The sequence below is a fragment of the Nannobrachium achirus genome, assembly GCF_963921795.1.
Source record: "Nannobrachium achirus genome assembly, chromosome: 18".
Lineage (NCBI taxonomy): Eukaryota > Metazoa > Chordata > Actinopteri > Myctophiformes > Myctophidae > Nannobrachium > Nannobrachium achirus.
This window is the reverse complement of record NC_137825.1, coordinates 54,684,629-54,707,832: the sequence shown is the minus strand read 5'-3', so window position 1 is coordinate 54,707,832 and position 23,204 is coordinate 54,684,629. Positions and strand designations below refer to the sequence as shown.

At 42.6% G+C, this 23,204-nt stretch overlaps 2 protein-coding genes across 2 annotated transcripts in view; one reads left to right on the top strand and one right to left on the bottom strand.

Annotated features, from left to right (window-relative positions):
* Positions 1 to 23,204, bottom strand: part of ift140 (intraflagellar transport 140 homolog (Chlamydomonas)) — a gene marked incomplete at its 3' end in the record, with an annotated part of 88,350 nt that overhangs the window by 25,527 nt on the left and 39,619 nt on the right. The window lies entirely within an intron of this gene.
* On the top strand, positions 232 to 22,230 carry tmem204 (transmembrane protein 204). The gene is made up of 4 exons (XM_080747753.1): positions 232 to 500; positions 1,358 to 1,700; positions 5,734 to 5,889; positions 20,094 to 22,230. The coding sequence occupies exons 2-4, from the start codon at positions 1,388 to 1,390 to the stop codon at positions 20,336 to 20,338; spliced, it is 714 nt and encodes a 237-aa protein (XP_080603879.1). The 5' UTR covers positions 232 to 500; positions 1,358 to 1,387; the 3' UTR covers positions 20,339 to 22,230.

The window sequence follows — 23,204 nt, the reverse complement described above, 5'->3', positions numbered from 1 at the left end:
AGTGTGAGTGCAACAAGTTGAGAGCTGAGTGGTGAAGAGAGAAGCGGAGAAACAAAAGGAAGCATAACGACAAAGTAGAGAAGGAGAATAAAAAGGGAACAGAGAGCGCGTCGGTGCAGGACAGTCGAGCGTGCATCCAGGCAGAGGCGGTTGGAATGGACCCGGGTGTCTGTCGGATTAACCCCTGTGTGCCCGCAGCACAGTCCGAGGAAGAGGGCTGAGGAGGAGGACCTCGCGGCCGACGCGAGGACGACACCCAGCTCCCCCCGAATGAGGATGAGCGGAGATGTCCTTTAGCTGAGACCTCGACGCAAAAACGCGCTCGCCATCCCCCCCTATCGTCCCTCGCTACCGCTCAGCGGCCCCGCCGCTCACTGGAGGCGGAGGAGGCAGCCGCGGCGGTGGTGGAGGAGGAGGGGGAGGTGGACAGGAGGACCCCGGAGGCCCCCCGGAGCGACACCCCCGCCCGCGGGGAGAGGCGGGGTGCCGAGGGAGAGGAGGTAGGGATGGGGCGATGAGCGATATTGTCGTTTATCACGATGAAAAGAAAAACACACTTGCGATGATCGTTATCGTGGAGATTTCATTTATCGTGAAATCGCCCTCCGTCATGCACTGGGATCAATTCGCCTTTTATTTGCCGAGCTGCATATCCGGTACCATTTAAACCCTCTATTGGTAATGTACTTATAATATACGTACGAATACAGGAAAGGTCGACCTAAAACCTTAAGTCGACCCAAACTCGTTTCCCAACGGGTCTGTGGCCTTAAGCTAGATGCGAATAGACCGAAATCTAATCTTTGCTTCTGGGGGTCCCTGGAACAAAATATTTTGCGATAGGGGTCCATCCGTATTTTGAGATGGGGGTCCGCGGCCAAAAACATTTTGAGGGTCCTTAACCACTGATAGGCACATTCTAAAAATGTCTTCCAAATCCTAACAGTTTTCCTGAAAAAACGTATGTTGCTATCATTGTTTCTCAAACTTTGTCATGTCAAGGACATGACAGGATCGCAAAATATTTTGTTCCAGGGACCCCCAGAGGCAAAGATTTGATTTTGGTCTATTCTGCATCTAGTTTAAGGCCACAGACCCGTTGGGAAACGAGTTTGGGTAGACTTTGTTTTAGGTCGACCTTTCCTGCTACCATGCGTACTTGATACAGTCTTTTTTTTCCCTCTCCACCAAATCTCGAGCTTGTAGACCATCGCACAAAAAACAGCCGATCTACAAGTTGTGCTTGTAGATCGTCTGTTTAAATCATTTTTAAAATGGCAAATGCAAAACGAACGGTTTTGGACGTACACGTTTTTCACCCGACAACGACGATATTATGGTCTCGTCCCCCATATAGGAGGAGGTGGTGGCCGGCGCCGGGCACCGCATGGCCGTGCAGCGGCTGGTGGTGGCGGCGGTGGCGGTGGCCATGCTGTCGCTGGTCTTCAACAACGTGGCGTGCTTCACGCCCGGCTGGGTGCTGCAGAAGCTGGAGGACGGGCGCAAGCGCAGCGTGGGGCTCTGGAGGATGTGCCCCGTCGGCGGCGGCGGCACAGGGGGCCACGACGAGCCCTCCTCCCCGGCCGCCGCGGCGGCGGCGGCCCCGGGGGGGAGGAGAGGGGGGCCGCAGAGGCAGTGCGAGAGCCTGGGCTGGGGCTCCGAGTTCGCGGGCTACCAGGAGTCCCGGAGCACCGTCAAACGTACGGTTTTATATTCGATGTTTTCTCTAGTTTTGTTCAAGTGGAAGTAGGGGTGGGCGATATGGTGATAATTATCGTTGAGAGACGATACAATGTCTCCACGATATGCCTTTTCAGAGCTATCGTATGTATCGTGATACGATTGGGGGAGCCTTGTAAAACATCCTGTTTAATCGTTAACACGGAGATTCATTGAAGTAGTTCTCGAACTTCAATGAACTTCAAAACGCATCAGTAGTTCTCAAACTTTAAAATGTCACGGTCTCCCCTTTTCATTTGTATACTACTGTCAGAGTTACATACTTGTAAAGTTCAATTTAGACCTCCCAAAAGGAACCCAGAGAGTCTAGTTTTTGTCAAGTACCTTGAAAAATAACCATAAAAAGACGTGAAAAAGAATCGTGATAAAATCGTGTATACAGCTTGGGAAAATATCGTGATATTGTATTTTTCCATATCGCCCACCCCTAAGTGGAAGTGTGATGATAAATCGTCGGGGCAGAAACCTTGTATCTCCCGAGTTTCAAAATGGTGTGTTATTTCGTAAAGTACTTCATCATACAAGAGCGTTGCACAGAAAATATATAGCAGATCTACAAGCGCACAATGCCTCGCATCGGCTATTTTCACCACTTTAACTCGTTTTTAAAATAATACAAAATTGACCTGTTTGGACAGACGAGGTTTCCACCCGACAAAGACGAAATGGGATAAGTCGCGCAATGTAACATTCCCATTGCAATTCGTCATTGAAGATGATGTAGTGACTAGCAACATTGTGAAATGTATATCAGCATGATGCCTAGATACAGCAGACAGACGTGTTGCATTGTGAATGTCAGGGGCTATCTCCTGTAAACCATTAGTCTGTATTGAGCTAATTTATGGCATGTACTGATAAGATAGGACATGTTGGGCCCCACTGTTTCCTGGGGAGTCTCTCTAATGGCTGGCCAGAGATCCATTATGTTGAAACTGAGAAACACAGAGGTCACGACAACAACATCTAATGGTTCTCCACTTTGTTCATCTAAAACATTGGACCGATGCTAGCGCGTGTATTTGAAAGGTAGACAAGTCTCGTCTCAAAAGTTCTTATCATCGTTGAGATAATATTTGGGCTAAATTTCAGAGATAACATCATGTCCTATGTCAGTGTTTCTCAAATGTTCAAATCTCAAGGTCTCCCCTTAACTCTGACAGTGTACAAATGGAACCAAATGAACCAGTTAGGGTTCATTTGGTTCCATTTGTACACTGTTAAGAGTTACAGACTTGTACGGGTCAATTTAGACCCCCTTAAAGGAACCCACAGGAGTCCCTGGGATCCACTTTGAGAACCACTGTCTTTATGTCATATGACAGTCTTTACAGAGTAATTCCAGGACTAGTGCTTGGGAAACAAATCGTCGTTGTCGGGTGGAAACCTTGTATGTCCAAAACAGTTTGTTTTGTATTTATCATTTTAAAAATGATTTAAACTAGTGAAAACAGCCGATCTACAAGCACACAACGCCTCGCTGTGCGAGGCGTTGTGTGCTTGTAGATCTGCTGTTTTCACTACTTTTGTGCAACGGCCTTGTATGGTGAAGCAGGGTTTAACTTTGCGAAATAATTTACAAATTTGAAACTTGGAGATACAAGGTTTCTGCTCGACAGTGACGAAATAGATGCACAATCCACCAGCAAACATTTTGGGGGTTGTTGATGGCCAGCAGAAGACAAAAGATAGATCTCAAAGTGCTCGCAGTGATTACCTAGCCTAGTTACTCGTGTCCGTTTCCCATAGTTAGGAATGTAGCCCAGCTATTTCGCCCATAAAGTGCCCCAGCAAGCCACAGCTTTCAAACGTTCTAGCTACAAAGACGTCTAGCCATATAAACCACATCAACCCAAGCATCAGTATTCTTCTGGGCTTAATAATTCATAGGCCTAGGATTATTGACTGCTTTAACTATTGAAAAATAGCAGATATACAAGCTCACAGCGCGGCACCGAGTGCCGCGCTGCGAGCTTGTAGATCTGCTATTTTTGAAAAATCGTGAAAATTTGAATTTTGACCAGATTCTTTAAGTGTCTTTTGAATCCTTCTAAGATTTTTTTGAAAAACCTATGTTTCTATGTCAGCAATCTGGCTTAGCCGTCGTCAAAGAAAAGGTCCTTTTCACTTAAATGGAGCTCAGTTAGTCTGTTCTTGAGAGACTACTATGTCAGTGATATGTATTTGGCCAAGGACACCCATCTCAAAATATTTAGTTCTAGGGACCCTCCAGAAGCAAAATCTGAGTTACAAACGTTCGCTTTGAAAATACATATATTCAAAGATTTGCACACATTTTCACGACTTTTTCAAAAATAGCAGATCTACAAGCTCGCAGCGCGGCACTAAATGGGTTAATTCTCGGAAAACACACTGAGGCCTGAGACTCTCTTTTCCTGTGGTGACGAGATTAGTTTGAGAAAAGCATATGACAATATAAAGATACATTTAAACAAAAAATAACATGATTAATAACATGAATAATAGGCAAATATGGATGAACATTAAGCAAACCTTTGTATAACAATCTACAAGCTCACAACATGTGAACCAGTGGAAAATATTGTCTTTAAAAAAATAGCAGATCTATAAATTCACAACACATTGCATTGTGAGCTTACGAATCGCCCAATCTTTTAATCATATCAAAATATGTTGGGGCCATTTCTACCTTTACTGATAGGGGATAGCGGAGATAGACAGGACACAGGGAGAGAGAGATGAAGGGTGACACACAACGAAGGTCATTGGGAACGGGAGTCGAACCTGCAACACGCTGTCAGGCTGCATAGATGCAACTGGACCGCTAGGCCAGTGGGCTCCCATGAATTGCTTATTTTTGCTACTCATGGTAGGGTGAATTATCAAGGGCTTGAATTGGTTAAGCGTTTTGATTTAGGCGCGATCAGGGCAACATTGTGTTCACCAATCTAAAACACTTCACTATGCCGTTGGTTCTCCAAGTGGGGCCCGGGGACCCCCAGGGGTCCTTGGGGGAGTTCCAGGGGGTCCCCAGATGAACGATAGTTAGGAACCAAATGGACCCTTATGGGTCTGTAACTCAGAGAGTGTGGAACCATTTTGTACACTCTCAAGAGTTAAATTAACATTGATTTTACAATATTATAGATTGGGGTCTCAGAGATTAATTAAGCCATTAAATGGGGGTCCGTAGCCTAAAATGCACATCAAACTGGGGGGTCCTTGAAATTAAAATGGTTGGGAATCACTGCTAGAGCCGTACAAAAAAAAACATTCTATTATGGGGTCCCTGGCATATCTTTTCAAATGGGGGGGTCAACGGGCTAATAAGTGTCAATTTGGGGGTCCTTGGTATGAAAAAGTTTGAGAAGCACTGCACTATGATGCCAACCCATTTAGGCCTAGAATTATTGAATGGTTTAACCAGGGAAAAATAGCAGATATACAAGATCTGCTATTTTTGAAAAAGTCGTGAAAATGTGTGCAAATCTTTGAATATATGTATTTTCAAAGCGAATGTTTGTAACTCAAATTTTGCTTCTGGGGGGTCCCTGGAACTAAATATTTTGAGATGGGGGTCCATGGCCAAATAAAAATCATTTTGGGGGTCCTTCACATGAAAAGGTTTGAGAACCACTGAGATAGTCATCTCTGAAGAACTAAAATGCCTGGGTTTCCGAGGCTACTCAAGAACAGACTAACTGAACTCCATTTAAGTGAAAAGGTCTTTTTCTTTGACGATGGCTGGCCAGATTGCTGACATAGAAACACAGATTTCTCAAAAAAAAAACCTTAGAAGGATTCAAAAGACACGTATAGAATCGGGTCAAAATTCTAATTTTCACGATTCTTAAAAAATAGCAGATCTACAAGCTCGAGTGCCGCGCTGCGAGCTTGTATATCTGCTATTTTTCAATAGTTTAAAGCATAAAATAACGATACACAATAATGTGTACCCCGTTCTGAATGGGTTGTTAACATGCACAACTCTCTTCCCTTTGGCCGCTCCAGTGCAGTTTGACATGATGCGGGCCTGTAACCTGATGGCCACGGTGGCCCTGACAGCCGGACAGCTGATCTTCCTCCTGGGGCTGATGGAGCTGCCCTTCGTCACCCAGGACTCACAGTGGTGGGAGGAGGCCATCGCTGCACTCTTCCAGCTAGCCAGTGAGTACCACTGTTTCAGCAAGTAGTCTAGTACGGTCTAGTACCACTGTTTCAGCAAGTAGTCTAGTACGGTCTAGTACCACTGTTTCAGTAAGTAGTCTAGTACAGTGGTTACCACTGTTTCAGTAAGTAGTCTAGTACAGTGGTTACCACTGTTTCAGCAAGTAGTCTAGTACAGTGGTTCTCAACCTTTCACTCTTCCAGCTAGCCAGTGAGTACCACTGTTTCAGCAAGTAGTCTAGTACAGTGGTTACCACTGTTTCAGCAAGTAGTCTAGTACGGTCTAGTACCACTGTTTCAGCAAGTAGTCTAGTACAGTGGTTACCACTGTTTCAGCAAGTAGTCTAGTAGGCCTACAGTCTAGTACCACTGTTTCAGCAAGTAGTCTAGTACAGTGGTTACCACTGTTTCAGCAAGTAGTCTAGTACAGTCTAGTACCACTGTTTCAGCAAGTAGTCTAGTACAGTGGTTACCACTGTTTCAGCAAGTAGTCTAGTACAGTCTAGTACCACTGTTTCAGCAAGTAGTCTAGTACAGTCTAGTACCACTGTTTCAGCAAGTAGTCTAGTACAGTCTAGTACCACTGTTTCAGCAAGTAGTCTAGTACAGTCTAGTACCACTGTTTCAGCAAGTAGTCTAGTACAGTCTAGTACCACTGTTTCAGCAAGTAGTCTAGTACAGTGGTTACCACTGTTTCAGCAAGTAGTCTAGTACAGTGAGTACCACTGTTTCAGCAAGTAGTCTAGTACGGTCTAGTACCACTGTTTCAGCAAGTAGTCTAGTATGGTCTAGTACCACTGTTTCAGCAAGTAGTCTAGTACGGTCTAGTACCACTGTTTCAGCAAGTAGTCTAGTACGGTCTAGTACCACTGTTTCAGCAAGTAGTCTAGTACCACTGTTTCAGCAAGTAGTCTAGTACGGTCTAGTACCACTGTTTCAGCAAGTAGTCTAGTACAGTCTAGTACCACTGTTTCAGCAAGTAGTCTAGTACCACTGTTTCAGCAAGTAGTCTAGTACAGTCTAGTACCACTGTTTCAGCAAGTAGTCTAGTACAGTCTAGTACCACTGTTTCAGCAAGTAGTCTAGTACAGTCTAGTACCACTGTTTCAGCAAGTAGTTTAGTACAGTGAGTACCACTGTTTCAGCAAGTAGTCTAGTACAGTGGTTCTCAACCTTTCACTCTTCCAGCTAGCAGTAGCCAGTGAGTACTACTGTTTCAGCAAGTAGTCTAGTACAGTGGTTCTCAACCTTTCACTCTTCCAGCTAGCCAGTGAGTACTACTGTTTCAGCAAGTAGTCTAGTACAGTGGTTCTCAACCTTTCACTCTTCCAGCTAGCCAGTGAGTACTACTGTTTCAGCAAGTAGTCTAGTACAGTCTAGTACCACTGTTTCAGCAAGTAGTCTAGTACAGTGGTTCTCAACCTTTCACTCTTCCAGCTAGCCAGTGAGTACCACTGTTTCAGCAAGTAGTCTAGTACAGTGGTTCTCAACCTTTCACTCTTCCAGCTAGCCAGTGAGTACCACTGTTTCAGCAAGTAGTCTAGTACAGTGGTTCTCAACCTTTCACTCTTCCAGCTAGCCAGTGAGTACTACTGTTTCAGCAAGTAGTCTAGTACAGTCTAGTACCACTGTTTCAGCAAGTAGTCTAGTACAGTGGTTCTCAACCTTTCACTCTTCCAGCTAGCCAGTGAGTACCACTGTTTCAGCAAGTAGTCTAGTGAGAAAGGGGGGTCCACGTGTATAGGGTGGATTTTTTTTTCGCCACCTGTTTTTTCTTAATCCTTAAAAGGGTATATTTTAAAAATCACACCCAATGTGAAGTGAGCGGTGGTCGTATTTGCATAACATCTTCAGACTAGGATTTAAGTCTAGGATGTACAGGCTATGCTACACACACACGTTTTGCTATGGCAAAACGCTGAGGAAAAAGGCTACAGACATACAACATATTACATCACTAGACAAACATGATGCTACGCACACACATTTTACTATGGCAAAACGCTGAGGAAAAAGGCTACGGACACACGCACAGCCACGTATAGGAGCGGTTTGCACCGCTCAAAAAGAAGACCCCCCCAAAAAAGTGCAAGGTGCAAGAAATCATTCAAAATGAACCCCAAGCTGGCAACATATAATTTAGGCTTTCATCTCAAACACCACAGAGCAGTCTCCCAGGACAACCACTGCACAGGCTAAAGAACATTGCCAAACCTTGCAGACATAAGACAAAACCTAAGCATTAAAGCTACTTGACCAAAATTAGAGACACGTAGATTTAAAAATTGCGATTAAAAAAAAACATTCTTCACACAAAACACTAGAACTAGTAGAACATGTCAGCATAGGAGTTTATGGTTGCAAGGAAGCCACAGCTCAATGCAAAATGCAAGTAAGTAGTTGAAAGGATGCTTTTCGTCATTTTAGTTTTCCTCCGGTCTAAAAACAGCCACATGGTTGCTATGCTTCACCGAAATGAATATCCCCCCCCCCCCAAATGAAACACCTGAGTGGAACCTTATGCACAATTACACCAAAATTAAACCGACTTTAAAGACTGAGGGACGGCAGAACAATAGTAAACCAGAAAAAAAAAAGAAAGCAGACGCATGGGCCCTTTGTCATATCAATGTGGGCATTTTCAAGTAAAAGTCAATCAAAGGAAAACAGAACAACCAGGAATAGAAGTGGGAAGAGAAGAGAGGAGGTGAAGGTGAAGGTACTTTAAGTACATTTTACTTGTAATGGAGTATGTCTATATATTGCAGTATTGATACTTTTACTTAAGTAAGGAATATGAGTACATTTTCCACCACTGGTGTTGTGTTGCAGCCATATTGTGGGCATGGCCAGTCTCAGTGGCCTCCACTGGGGACTGGGGACATTTGTGACGATATGTGCATGCATGTGTGGGCTTGGAGAGGGAGAGAGAGAGAGAGAGAGAGAGAGAGAGAGAGAGAGTTGTTTGGAGAGGGGCTTCGGCCACTGGGGTAGCATTGTGGAGGCAGTGCAGCCTGAAAGGGGGTCTTCTGGGCTAAATTTAGTCCTGGTCTTGAGCTGGTCGGCCGGAGCTGCAGCGCGCCAGAGAGCGACTGTCGGGCGCCAGGATATCCCTGCTCAGGACGAGGAAATGCCTGTGACTACCTGTTATGCAAACCCCCAGAACTGGAGGAGGAAAACGAGGGGGGGGGGGGGGGGGGGGGGGCGGTGGGAAGGGAACGGTGGCGGACGCGAAAAAGACAGTTCGACAGGGACTGTGTGTTTGTGTGTGCACGCAGTGGCGTCAGTTCAGAAAAAGCTAAGGTATGGCAACATGACTGGTGTCTTGCGCGCGCGCAAGACACCAGTCATGTTGCCATACCTTAGGAACAGGCATGATACATTTATTTTAAGAAGTACATGACATTTTCCCCCCCCGTTTCTACGGTTTCTTGGGCTGGATATGGCAGCCTGGAACGGTTGTTCAGCTAAAGTGCAGCTAAACTTGGCATGTTAGTAAGCGTGCCACAATTAACAATAATGAATTGCACCTGTACCATTTTTGTCAAGATGGGGAGAATACAAGTGTGGAGAATATCATTATAATACCTTGTTAAAGCATTGAAGTGACCATTTTGTAAAATTTTGCATTTTGTAGTTATTTTACTGTCATTTAACAACATAATAACCAGAACAGATAGACAAAGAGACATTCATGGATTTATATTTAAAAGGAGCTTTTATGTTCCCCCCTGGACCCAGGGTATGGCAGCTGCATACCCCTGACATACCCAAATTGACGCCCCTGTGTGCACGGCTGGGAGGAGTGTGTGTGTGTGTGTGTGTGCGTGCGTGTGTGTGTGTGTTGTGTGTTTATAGGGTGTTTCAGTAGAAAACTGTCCTGTGATACACACAGCATGCAGGGTGGGAACGGCTTACTGACCAGATAAGCTTGGCCTAGCTTTTTTTATGCCCGTGTTTACAAAATGTCCAGGAACAGAGGCAAATAAAAGAGTCCCCTCTCGACATGAGATAAAACACCCCAGTTCTTCGGCACGCACAAGACAAAAGCTTTTATCTGAAGGCCGTGGTGGTGTTGGGGACAGGGGAACCACCCAAATGAACGCTCATTCACAGAGAGCTCACACACACAGTCAAACTTATCACTTGGACAAAGCATAGTTTAATGGTAAAATAAGTTGTCATATTGTCATGTTCCTCTAGTCATTTACTTAAAATGGGTGGTGACTGTTTTTAGCCATTTGCACAAACTGGCAGATTGTGATTGATGAGGTGATGCCCGCCACAAACATGAGTTATAATAGTGACAATGGCTAGAGAGAAAGACACACACCTATTTCCCTCCCTGACTTCTAAAAATAGCGATCCTGTTTGGGGGAAAATGGCATCTTCCTTTTTAGCTCTTTCTGAACGCCTGCTGAAGTTCTTACCATATATAGTCACCAGTGTTGCAGAGTAATACGAGATGGATCTTTTTGGCAGATAGGATGTGTCCCAACAGAGTAACAAAACTCTGGAGGATATTACTGAAAATAAACCATTGGTGATGACACACACACAAGCAAAAACACGCAAGCCATTATGTCTGTCTTGGTCTTCATCTTAACATTATAGAATTAGCCAGCTCCCGAGCCTGGTTTGATGTGTGCGTTAAGGGTTAAGGGTCCCCGGAGCAGATCAATGGTCCAACTGCCTCCAAACGTAGCGATCAGGGGTCTAGCTTTTTGGAAGTCTACCTTTGGATGTGCGTGCGCGTGTGTGTGTGTGTGTGTGTGTGTGTGTGTGTGTGTGTGTGTGTGTGTGTGTGTGTGTGTGTGTGTGTGTGTGTGTGTGTGTGTGTGTGTGTGTCTGGGTGTGTGTGGGGGGGTTACTAGGAACTGCTTGGAAGATGGGGGGTATGGGAGTGCATACCTCCTCAGGTTGGAAGAGGCTAAATGCCCGAATGGCACATTTATTTTCTAGTCTTTCGGAATCTGAAGAGAAGGGGTCTGAAACAGTTGGTCAGCGACTGCAAGTAGCTTCCCTGTCAATATGCTCTACTCCGGACAGATTGTTCCATAGTACCCTTCATTAATCCATTCCTATTATGGTTCCTGGCAATGAATGAATGAATGAATGAATGAATGAATGAACGAACGAACTAGGTAATGTTTTCCTTCTCAGATGTGCCAAAAACCTCAGCTATCACACGTAGACTGTGGAATAATAATTCATCCAAAAAAAAAAACATCCAACTCCATTCAGTGATATCTCAACACTATGGGCCAGGCCAGGGACTGTGTCACCCCCCGGGACAGAGCTCTGAACGGACGGAGCTCTAGTGGGTCAGAGGTCCAGAGTGCAGGTCGTGTGGGTTTAGAATTAGAAGTGACGTCTATTGATTCAAACTAAAGTGTCGTTTCTTTTATTTTTTTGGTGGGCACAGCTGGCATCGAGCCCACACTGTGTCCTTGCCTATTGTGTCTCGCCACACACAAAATGGCAACGGCACTCAGAAATAAAAAGAACAATGCAGAGGGAAATGATATGTGCTTCTCTATTAGAGCCAGATAATGGCCAGTCAATCGCTACGGGCCTAGTTTCTGAATACAAGCACCAGGAGCCCTCTGGGCAGCATTTAATCTAGCTCAGATTGCATTTTGTTTTCAGCCGTGGGTTTCCTTTATTTGGAACAGATTCTTAGAAGGATTGGATGGAAGTTTGAGCGTTTGAGGAGTCATTGAGGCAAGTTGATTATCAGCCATGTGATGGGAAAAGTACTCTAATGATTTACACTTAAAAAGTATCAATGCTGCAATATAGAAATAGTATGTTAAAAGTAAAAGTTGTGAATTCAAAATGTACTTGAGTAAAAGCACCTAAGGTATCGTCATCAAAATGTACTTAAAGTACCAAAAGAACGACTCATTCTCGTACCAGAAGTACTCATTAGACAGAATGTCCTTTTTCAAGTTTTCAAATGTATAAAAATCTTTTGCAAAGCGATGCATTGTGAGCTTGCAGAACGGCTATTATCAAATGGTCGAAATGTAGGGCTGAAGTGATTCATGTATGTGTTGTGATAATAACACCTATATATATATATCTCCCAAGTAACTAGTAACTAGGGATGTCCCGATACCACTTTTTGGCTGACCAAGTACAAGTACGACTACTTAATTTGAGTACTTGCCGATACCGAATACCGATACTGTAAGTTAAGTTAAGTGCTTAAATAGTGTGTGGCGCTCCAAAATAAAATGCTTTAAATAATTATGTTGTCATGCCTAGAGTGAGAGAAGGTGAAAACACTGTTCATTTATTTGAACTAACACACTCAAAACTGTGTCTTAGGACTTTTGAAATGTTGTTACCAACATATTTATGAAACAAAATGGTATCTGGCGCTGCAGTGTACAATATCGGACGAGTATGAGTACAGCAAAATAGGCCAGTATCGGGGCGAGTACCGATACTGCGAGTACCGATACCGCATCCCTACTAGTAACTAAAGTTTTCAACAAAAGAAATGGAGTGGAGTGGCAGTAGAGTAAAAGTACAATATTTGGATCCGAGGTGTAGTGTAGTTGAAGTAAAAGTATTGAAAATACTCCAAGTAAAGTACAAATACCTCAAGTACAGTACTCGAGTAAATGCACTTAGTTACTTTCCACCACTGCCCTTAAGAATTAACAAAAATGCCATCATGGTTCGCAGTCAGGGGCGTCAACTGGGTATGGCAGGAGTATGCAGCTGCCATACCCTGGGCCAAGGGGGGGGAAAAAAATTGTCTATCTACAAACGCTAAATTTAACAAAATGGTCACTTTAACAAGGTATTATAATTATATTCTCCACACTTGTATTCTCCCCATCTTGACAAGATAGTATAGTATATTCCCAGGTTCCACTGGTCAGCTGCACAGGTGCAATGCCTTATTGTTAATTGTGGCACGTTTACTAACATGCCAAGTTTAGCTGCACTTGAACAACCGTTCCAGGCTGCCACATCCAGCCCAAGAAACCGTAGAAACGGGGGGGAAAAATAGAATTTACTTCTTATGCCTCATTCACACTACAGATATATAGTTGAACGTTTAGCTTGCTTGGTCAATGTTATCTCAATGGAAACCAGCTTTAAAGCTTTCAAAGCTTTGTTCTGTGTATGTCCTGTATCTTTAAAGCTGGTTTCCATTGAGATAACATTGACCAAGCAAGCAAAACGTTCAACTATATATCTGTAGTGTGAATGCAGCATTAAAATAAATGTATCATGCCTGTTGCTAAGGTATGGCAACATGACTGGTGTCTTGCGCGCGTGCAAGACACCAGTCATGTTGCCATACCTTAGCTTTTTCTGAACTGACGCGACTGTACTTTCCACCACTGCCCTTAAGAATGAACAAAAATGCCATCACGGTTCACAGTTACAGTTACAGTATATGGAGGGCGAGGCAGGGCAAGCTCAGTGAATTTCCAGAAGCGAGATAAGCCTTGTTTAGATTTTGTTTCTGCCTGACAGATCATGTCAAATGTCCAGCAAAATAGGTTAACCTTAAGCAAGGGGCGTGGCGGGGCGGGAAGGAAGGAAGGATGGAAAGAGGAAGAGAGGGAAGGAAGCCGCGACAGATAAGACCATGCCAAAAAAAAAAAAAAGAGTTTCACACACACACACACAGGCAGACCACCCTGGAACCTGGAAAGGAGATTATTAATTTTTCTTAGAAAAGGGAGCCAGACAGGTTAACCTATTCAGAACGGGTACACATTACTGTGTGTGTATCATTATTTTATGCTTTAACTACTGAAAAATAGCAGATATACAAGCTCGCAGCGCGGCACCGAGTGCCGCACTGCAAGCTTGTAGATTTGCTTTTTTTTTTTTTTTAATCGTGAACATTTGCATTTTTTTTTTTTAAAGATTTGTTTTTGGGCTTTTATGCCTTTATTTGACAGGATAGTAGACTGACAGGAAATGGGGAGAGAGATGGGGAATGACATGTGGCAAAGGTCGTCCGGATCGGGAATCGAACCGGCGACGCCAGCAGGCATCATAGCCTAATATATGGTACGCGCCTTGACCACCAGGCCAGCGGGCGCCCCAACATTTGCATTTTTTACCCGATTTTGACCCGATTCTATGAGTGTCTTCTAAATCTAAAATAAATATATATATTTTTTTACAGTATGTTTCTACTTCAGTGGTTCTCAAAATCTTTCACGTCAAGGACCCCTAGTTATATGCATTTTGCCACGGACCACCATCTCAAAATATTTAGTTCCAGGGACCCCCCAGAAGCAAAATATGAGTTACAAATACATATATCCAAAGATTTGCACATGTTTTCACGACGAAAATGGCAGATTTACAAGCTTGTATATCTGCTATTTTTCAATATTTAAAGCATTCAATAATTCTTGGCCTAAATGGCTTAAACATGAGCAGATAGGCGGAGCAAGCAGTTGCACGCTAACAACACACACACACACACACACACACACACACACACACACACACACACACACACACACACACACACACACACACACACACACACACACACACACACACACACACACACACACACACACACACACACACACACACACACACACACACACACTCTGCAGGTCGATGTGGCTATACACAATGACACACATACACAACATTTATCTTACATCCTCCTCACTCAAACAAAGGCAGACATATCACATTACAGTCGGCGGTGGAAAGTTATAAGTGCATTTACTCAAGTACAATTTGGAGGGACTTTTTACATTACTTGGTACTTCCGTTTCTTGATTTCTTCATACTTCCAACACTGCATCTCAGATGCAAATATTGTACTTTTAACTCCACTCAGAGGCGTCAATTGGGTATGGCAAGCTATGGCAGCTGCCATACCTTGGCTACAGTGGAAAATACTAAAATGTACTTTTCATTGTGCCTGTTGCTAAGGTATGACAACATGACTGGTGTCTTGCATGCGCGCGAAGGCGCGCGTGCAAGACACCAGTCATGTTGCCATACCTTAGCTTTTTGCTGAACTGACGCCACTGACTCCACTACAAAACCCGATCTACAAGCTCACAACGTGTCGCATTGATCTTGAAGACCCGCTATTTCATACACAATGATTTTTAGCTTTAAAAAAAAAAGAATTGTGCTTATACTTTGGTATCTATATTGTGATATTGCACCTTTTACTTAGATACATTGGATTACTTCTTCCGTCACTGATTACAGTACAAGGAGAGAGAGAGCGAGCGAGCGAGAGAGAGAGCGAGAGAGAGAGAGAGAGAGAGAGACTAGGGCATTAACGACTTGTGATTTTTGCAAGTCGACTCGACTCGGTAAAAAGTTGAGTTGAAGTCGACTTTATCGTTTGATGATGTCATCACATCACACACGACCCCCCCCCCCCCCCCCAATTATTTTTGGGGGGTCCCCAGATGATTAACTTAATGTGAAACATTGTTTTCTCACTCAACTGTAAACAAACCAACATAAAGTTTAAGTGTATAGACTGGGTATCTTCACATTTCTAAAGTGACAATTTAAGGACTTTTTTATACCTCTAAAGTGACAAATTAAACATTGTCCAAATTGGCAAATATATAGAGGCAGAAATTGTGAGAATAGCCGATCTACATGCTCACAACGCCTCGATCTGCTATTTTCACAATAGAAAGTATTGCTTTTTTTTCCAACTTCGACTTTCTCTGGTGGGAGTCGACTTGTGTAATGAAGTCGACTGAGTCGACTTCATTACACAAGTCGACTTTTTCGTTAATGCCCTAACAGAGACAGTGAGAAATAGCAGAAAAGCCTTCCACCGACAGAGTTCTGCCGCAGGAAAGCATTCTGATTCACATCCTAATGGGCCGACTGACATCCCCCCTTTCCAGTGATATTTTTGGTAGCCTTTATTTATACCAGTGTGGATGGGACAGGCTTTCAGACATGTGTTATTGTTGAACTAGCGACTGGCTCCAGGACACACTTGAGAAAGAAGGGGAACGGGGCGTGAATCCTCTGTCATTGACCAGAACGGGTGAATTGCACTCTGAATAGCCCTGATCCATTATCCTTTGTGGAGGGAATATTTCATTTCTTCTGTGAAGAATATGCATAATGTGGACATAATGAGGGGGTGAAAGGAGAAGTTCACCCCCAAAATGACTTTTGTTCTATTGATTACTCACGCCATGGAGACTTGAGTTCAATAATATTTTTTTAGTTTTTTGCCGCATTCCTAAGACAACAATTTGATTACAATAAATGTACCCCCATTGATTCTGGATGGGGACCCAAATACAGTCGGGTCCCCATCCGGAATCAATGTGGTAAAATTTACTATAATCAAAATGTTTGTCTTAGGAATGCGACAAATAAAAAAATATATTATTGAACTCAAGTCTCCATGGCGCGAGTAATCAATAGGAAAAAAAAGTCATTTTGGGGGTGAACTACTCCTTTAATATGAATAGACTTTATTTGTATAGCACCTTTGAGACCTGGGATGACAACAGAACCTAGAAATACAAAGTATGACTATATAAAGATTGACAAGAAGTTTAATACTAAACTGTTGCTTCGCTTTACAGTTTTATAACCTACATGCTGTTGACATAAAGTATCCTCCATAACATCACACAATCATTCTGTGCACGTCCAGACAGTGTCAAGTGCCAAAAATAGCAGATCCACAAGCTCAGAGGGTGTCATGCTGCGATGTGTTGTTGTGTGCTAGTATATTGGCAACCACGTGCAGTATAACTCAGTCATAACACTTTGATACTGTATCAGAGTCTGAGATACCATACGGTGCATTTCAAGAACAGTTTTAAGACATACATCATAACTGTCATGAACAAGGCATAGTCTGTGAAATGAGGCTTTAACCCATTTAGGGCCTAGAATTATTGAATGCTTTAACCAGTGAAAAATAGCAGATATACAAGCTCACAGCGCGGCACCGAGTGCCGCGCTGCGAGCTTGTAGATCTGCTATTTTTGAAAAAGTCGTGAAAATGTGTGCAAATCTTTGAATATATGTATTTTCAAAGCGAACGTTTGTAACTCAAATTTTGCTTCTGGGGGGTCCCTGGAACTAGATATTTTGAGATGGGGGTCCGTGCCAAATAAATATCATTTTGGGGGTCCTTCACATGAAAAGGTTTGAGAACCACTGACATAGTAGTCTCTCAAGAACAGACTAACTGAGCTCCAGTTAAGTGAAAAGGACCTTTTCTTTGACGATGGCTAGCCAGATTGCTGACATAGAAAAATCTTAGAAGGATTCAAAAGACACTTATAGAATCGGGTCAAAATTTAAATTTTCATGATTTTTCAAAAATAGCAGATCTACAAGCTCGCAGCGCAGCACTCGGTATCTGCTATTTTTCAATAGTTAAAGCATTCAATAATTCTAGGTCTTTATCTTTTTTGTATATATATGAAAATACAAGAGGGTATGTGGGACCACAATATATCCGTTTGTAACACGATTGGTCTCGCAACGATTGACCATAATGTGAGCTGGGAAAAAGCATTTCCTCTCCGAGGACAATAAACTACATCTTAACCCAATCTAATCTAATAACTTCCCATAGCAGACATTACAGCCTCGCCACCATTGTGATGAAGACAAAAGAAAGTAAAAAAAAAAACAGCATGACGCTTAAGATGGCGTGTTTATTTTACACCTTTGCGTGCAAGCTGCAGTTCCGTGATGCGTGAGATGCTATATAGTCTACTGTGAATCAAAGAAATGACGGGGTGGAAAAAAAGAAAGGCTCTCTCTCTGGGTACATACTGTGATATTTTTACGCTGTGGAGGCCTTTGATCCGAAAAATCTCAGAAGCTCTCCCTAGGAGGAAACAGACTTCTGGATTCAAAGACCCCTGCTGTGACTTTTCATCACTGTGGCAAAAAGGGGATATCCTTATCACTAGCCTCATCACTGACCGAAACAGTCGTATTATGAATTGCATTTCTTCAATGAACTCGCTTGGCAATCCTTGGCTCTCACGAGAGCAGTGCCAAAACCCTCCTTCATTAATAAATAAGAATGAAGATGAATCCAGTCGGCAAGTATAGGGCAGTCACGATTATGACATTTTACATGACGATTACTCATACAGTGCCAAACGACTTTCAGATCAACTTTCTCACTATGGACTTCCCTGCCAGACGACTTAAATCGACTTTTACTTAGAAAAAAAGTAGCAATATTATTATTATTATTATTATTATTTTTTTGGACCCCATTAAATCTAGTAAACATGATTTCAATCGCGATTTTGCATGTTCCACCCCCATACAACCCCATCTTTCATACAGGGTAGCCATCTTTGCTTACATAACATGTAAAACATAATGGCTATTATCTCAAGAATGCCTGAACGGATTTCCAATCTGTTTTTTTTGTTTGAAAGCTGTGAACAGCCTGCACAAACATGGTGCATGATCTGTGCATGGGCGAGCATGATCTGTGCACTATAAATTACATGGAAGTCTATGGAGAGGGCTGGCAGGGAGAACCCAAAGAAGGCATATTTAATTGGCAGTAACTGAGTTAATTGTCACTCAAATAATCGTGATTAACGATATAATTGTTTTTTCGTCCTTGACAATTACATTTCTGTTTGGCTTTTAGGCTTTGAAGTTGCACATGGTAGATATGACACATAACCTAAATAGACAAAGAAATTACTGACATATTTGACAACTTTATACTTAAAAAAAGAACATTGATAGTGGAAATAGCCAATCTACAAGCTCACAACACGTGGCGATGCGACGCGTTGTGAGCTTGTAGATCTGCTATTTTTTTTTAATATATGAACATTTTTCAACATGGAAACGATTATGACGATTATGAAAAATAATCACGATTATGTCAAATAATTGCGATTAGACGATTATGTAATAATTTTGACAGCCCTATTGGCAAGTAATGTTTTAGTTATCAATGCTTGCCCCGGCGATTCTCAACCTGCTCACTCGTGGGTAGGGAGGATAATAAATAACTGGCAAATCAACAAGACCACCAAAAAATAACTATCGACTTGATTAAAATAAATATGCTCCGAAAATGTATGCAGCCCATCCATCTGACCACTTGAGTCATTTAGCTGCCGTAAATGGTGGTTGGAACACTTTTAAGGCCCTGATCCTGAAAAGACTGGGTAGTACTGTAATGTATTTGTACTAGGACATTCACGAATAGTGATTTTTAGTATTCGAATTATTAATATTCGACAGGACTGGCCAAACTGCCAAATATTAAGTAAGCAAGAGGCGAACATTGTGAAAATAGCCGATCTACATGCTCACAACGCCTCGCGTTGCGAGGCGTTGTGAGCATGTAGATCTGCTATTTTCTCAATATTTATCTGCGGAACCGAGTCACATTAAATGTAATACCTGCAATTCCAAGTGCTTGTCAGGGTGAGGGTCCCCAGTTCAAATATGTTTATTTTGGGGGTCACAGCGTAAAAAGGTTTGAGAACCCCTGGTATAGAGCGTTAACAAATTCATCCACCAGGGGCACTGACAACTCATTCTTATGACTTCCTATCTAGCCAAGTTTTATAAACTATAGATTCTTTAAAGAGAAAACAATATAAAAAAACTTTGATTCGAATATTCAAATATTTGGTGAATGCCCTAATGTGTACCACTGGCTCAACTCATCAGGCGCAGTATATCCCTGCAAGACCCGAATTAATTTCTACTGGCCAAAAAAAAATAAAAAAAATCTGATGCTGTTGTAGGAGTCCTAATCACAGGAAAATGTAATGTTAAAAAATTAATAATGTTTTTGTAAGGTGTTATAGCGATAAATCATAAATCATGCTCTAATTTGCATTTTGCATATGTACATGTTCTAGACATTCTAATGATCACGAAAACATATATTACAGGCATTTTACTTATGTTTTAGTGAGGAATAGCTTCAGTTAAAAAGTGAGATGTTGTTCATCCAGACGCTGGAATTTCAACTTCTCTGGGAGGTGTGAATGTCAGCCCCTGTGGGGGGTATTTATATGCAAATATCGTGGCCAATGGCATTGTAATACTAAACAATAGGATTTAATGGTGATGTTAATGTGAAAAAAAGAACAGGAAAACTAATTATAACATTTTTTTTTAAAAAGCAATGCTGGGCCTTGCAGGGATTTGAATGCACCATTTACCATTCTTGTGATCTTATCCAGGTTTCGTGCTGGTGATCGGCCTCGTGACCTTCTACAGGATTGGGCCCAACACGTTCCTGTCATACTCCTGCTATGTGGACATAGCAGCGTGCCTCCTGGCCACGCTGGCCGCCGCCATGCTCATCTGGAACATTCTACACCGCCGCGACGACTGCCTCGCGCCCCGGGTCATCGTCATCAGCCGAGCCCTGGTGTCGCCCCTCCACCCGCGTCTGGACAACGACTACGTGGAGTCACCCTGCTGAAGCCCCGATTCATACTTCATACTCGCAGCGCGATGGTGGTCCTACAAGCTCACAACGCGCCGCGGATGCGACGCGCCGTGAGCTAGTAGATCGGCTATTCTTGGACGTTCTCGGCACACGACATTGGCCGGTCGACACTGAACTCGGATGTTTATTGGCTAGTCGGGACAAGACAAAAAAGAAAAGAGCTCTGACTCTTGCCTCGTTTTCAACCAGGTGTCTCGGATGTGACTCGCTGGATGACAGGACACTTACATTGCAGCTATGGTTGCAGGACAAACATGTACTTTGCTGTTGTGCAGCACTATATTTTACAGCTCCTCCCGCCACGAGCACATCGAAATTATATTGCTGCTTTGTGTTTGGATTTAAACTGATAAATAAACATATCCAGCTACGTGACTTAATACAACTTTTGGAATATCACTATTAATACACAAAAGACCAGGGTGATATGAACGTATCGTTTCAGGTATTACATTTACGCTGGATTTGAGCTGAAATATAGTTTAGCCTCGTAAAACGCCCACTTCCGGAAAACATTTCAGTTATTTCGCACCCGGATTACGGAAGTTGGTTGTTTTATTAGGCTAGTTTAACACAGAATTTTAATGGAATTTCCCTTTATGAAATCCCCTGCTTAACAAAAGATCAAGCTGGATCTTGACAATTATTATTATAAGGCATTTGTACTGGTATATACTTTCCGCATGATAAAGATAGGGTTAGAACTGCCCTAACCCTAACCCTAGGGTTAGAACTAAGAGTGACTTTGGATTGCAAACATGAAGTAGAATTTGCATTATGAAAATGAGTGAAAGCGCCATTTTAGATATTCTCCTGGAAAGTATTGGACACTTGAATAAAATAAATCGATAAACAGCTATTACAATACCATAATACCTCACCATGCCTTAGCTGTCTTAATTTAAAGATTTGCAGCACCTGCCAAGATAAACATGTGGGTCAAAAGCAGGATATTCAGCTGATCAAGGCCAAATATTTCATCAGATTTGATCAGGGTTCCCACACATCTTTACCAATTTATTTCCAAAACTTTTCCAAAGCTTTTCCAGAATATTTAACCCAATTTCCAGGACTATATAACAATAATTCAGCTCAATAACGAGCCACCCACTCCTATGCACAGTGCCCAAAGACAGGTAGTGTATGCCAGTGGTTCTCAACCTTTTCAGGCCGTGACCCCCGAAATCATATTTGAACTGGGGACCCCCCGGCACCCTGACAAGCACTAAGTTGAGGAATTTTGTATAACACGGTTTTATTGTGAAAATAGACGATCTACGCGAGGCGTTGTGAGCATGTAGATCGGCTATTTTCACAATTTCTGCCTTTAATATTTGACAATTTGGCCAATGTTTAATTTGTCATTTCAGAGGTATTAACAAAATCAATAACCAAAGACAATGCATAGCTATTTTTTCCAGGACCTTCCAGGACCCTTCCAGTACTGGAAAAAAAAATTCAAAATATTTCCAGGAATTTCATGACCGTGGGAACCCTGTTTGATTAATTAACTATTAACACGAGAACTTATTTTCACAAAACATAGAAAACAGCAAAGTCATCTGTACCTCTCCCAATATTTTTTTCCAGTGCCTTCTATTACTTGGTCAACCAACAATGGATAACCTAGAATCTTCATTTTAACATGAAGGCCATTTTTGGTAATGCTTTCCTCATGAAAATATGCTTACTTGTGGTACATAACAGTATACTTAAATTAATGTCCTACAATTGTATAAGGAATATTGCTATTATTATTGTGACCGTATCATACAGAACTCTGCTACGTTGCCAAACATACAGTAGGGGTGCCGGTGCATGAATACAATAATATATCATACAAATTCAATAAACATATTGTTGGATATCCAGATGTCAATGATTGCTATTATTTGGTTTTCTGCTAACACTTTTCTTTTTTACTGTTATTTCAGCCAGAGCCAGCTAAATAATGATTTGGATGCTTATTCACGAGAAACAAAAGAATTCACAATATATATATATATATATATATATATATATATCTATAAATGCGAGAAGTCTCTGCGTGTCTGTCTGTCTGTAATCCGCGTATCTCGAGAACCGTTCGTCCCACCAGCTTCAGATTCGGCACGCGCGTTCCCCGCCGCGGCATGGAGTGCAGTGCCGGGTCTCGACCCGACCCGACGCGCGGTTTTCCCGAACCGGCGCGAAACGTTCGGAATCTCCTTATGCGGGGTTGATTGTTGACATCAGGCTGTTCCGGAGGAAATCGGCGAAAGCTCTGACTCATTGTGACATCACTTCATAAAAGGCTCTGACATCACGTACGCCACATGAGTCAACAAAAAATCTCTGTGAGTGTGTATGTATGTATGTAATCCGCGTATCTCGAGAACCGTTCGTCCCACGGGCACGCGCGTTCTCCATATATGGGCATAAAATGAATGCCCCCATATATGGGCATAAAATGGATTGCAGACAGACAGATACAGATATCTCCATATATGGACATAAATGGACAGAGGCAAACAGATGGTCAAAGATCTCCATATATGGGCATAAAATGGACGCAGACAGACAGATACAGATATCTCCATATATGGGCATAAATGGACACAGGCAAACAGATGTTCAAAACGGGTCCTATGACAACAGGTGTGAGGTTTGCATTAAAGGGGGAACCGGCACTGTGTCTGCAACACAGTTGGAGGCACAGACAGATACTCCATATATGGGCATAAAATGGACGCAGATAGACAGATATCTCCATATCTGGGCATAAAATGGACCCAGAACTATAACTGCAGTGATCTCCATATATGGACATAAAATGGACGCCGACAGACAGACAGACATA

Bases quoted from the DNA above. Each gene is read 5' to 3' on its own strand.
- tmem204 (XM_080747753.1), top strand. From the start codon at position 1,388: ATGGCCGTGCAGCGGCTGGTGGTGGCGGCGGTGGCGGTGGCCATGCTG. The intron at 1,701-5,733 runs GTACGGTTTTAT...TGGCCGCTCCAG, and splicing joins GTCCCGGAGCACCGTCAAAC to TGCAGTTTGACATGATGCGG. The intron at 5,890-20,093 runs GTGAGTACCACT...GATCTTATCCAG, and splicing joins TGCACTCTTCCAGCTAGCCA to GTTTCGTGCTGGTGATCGGC.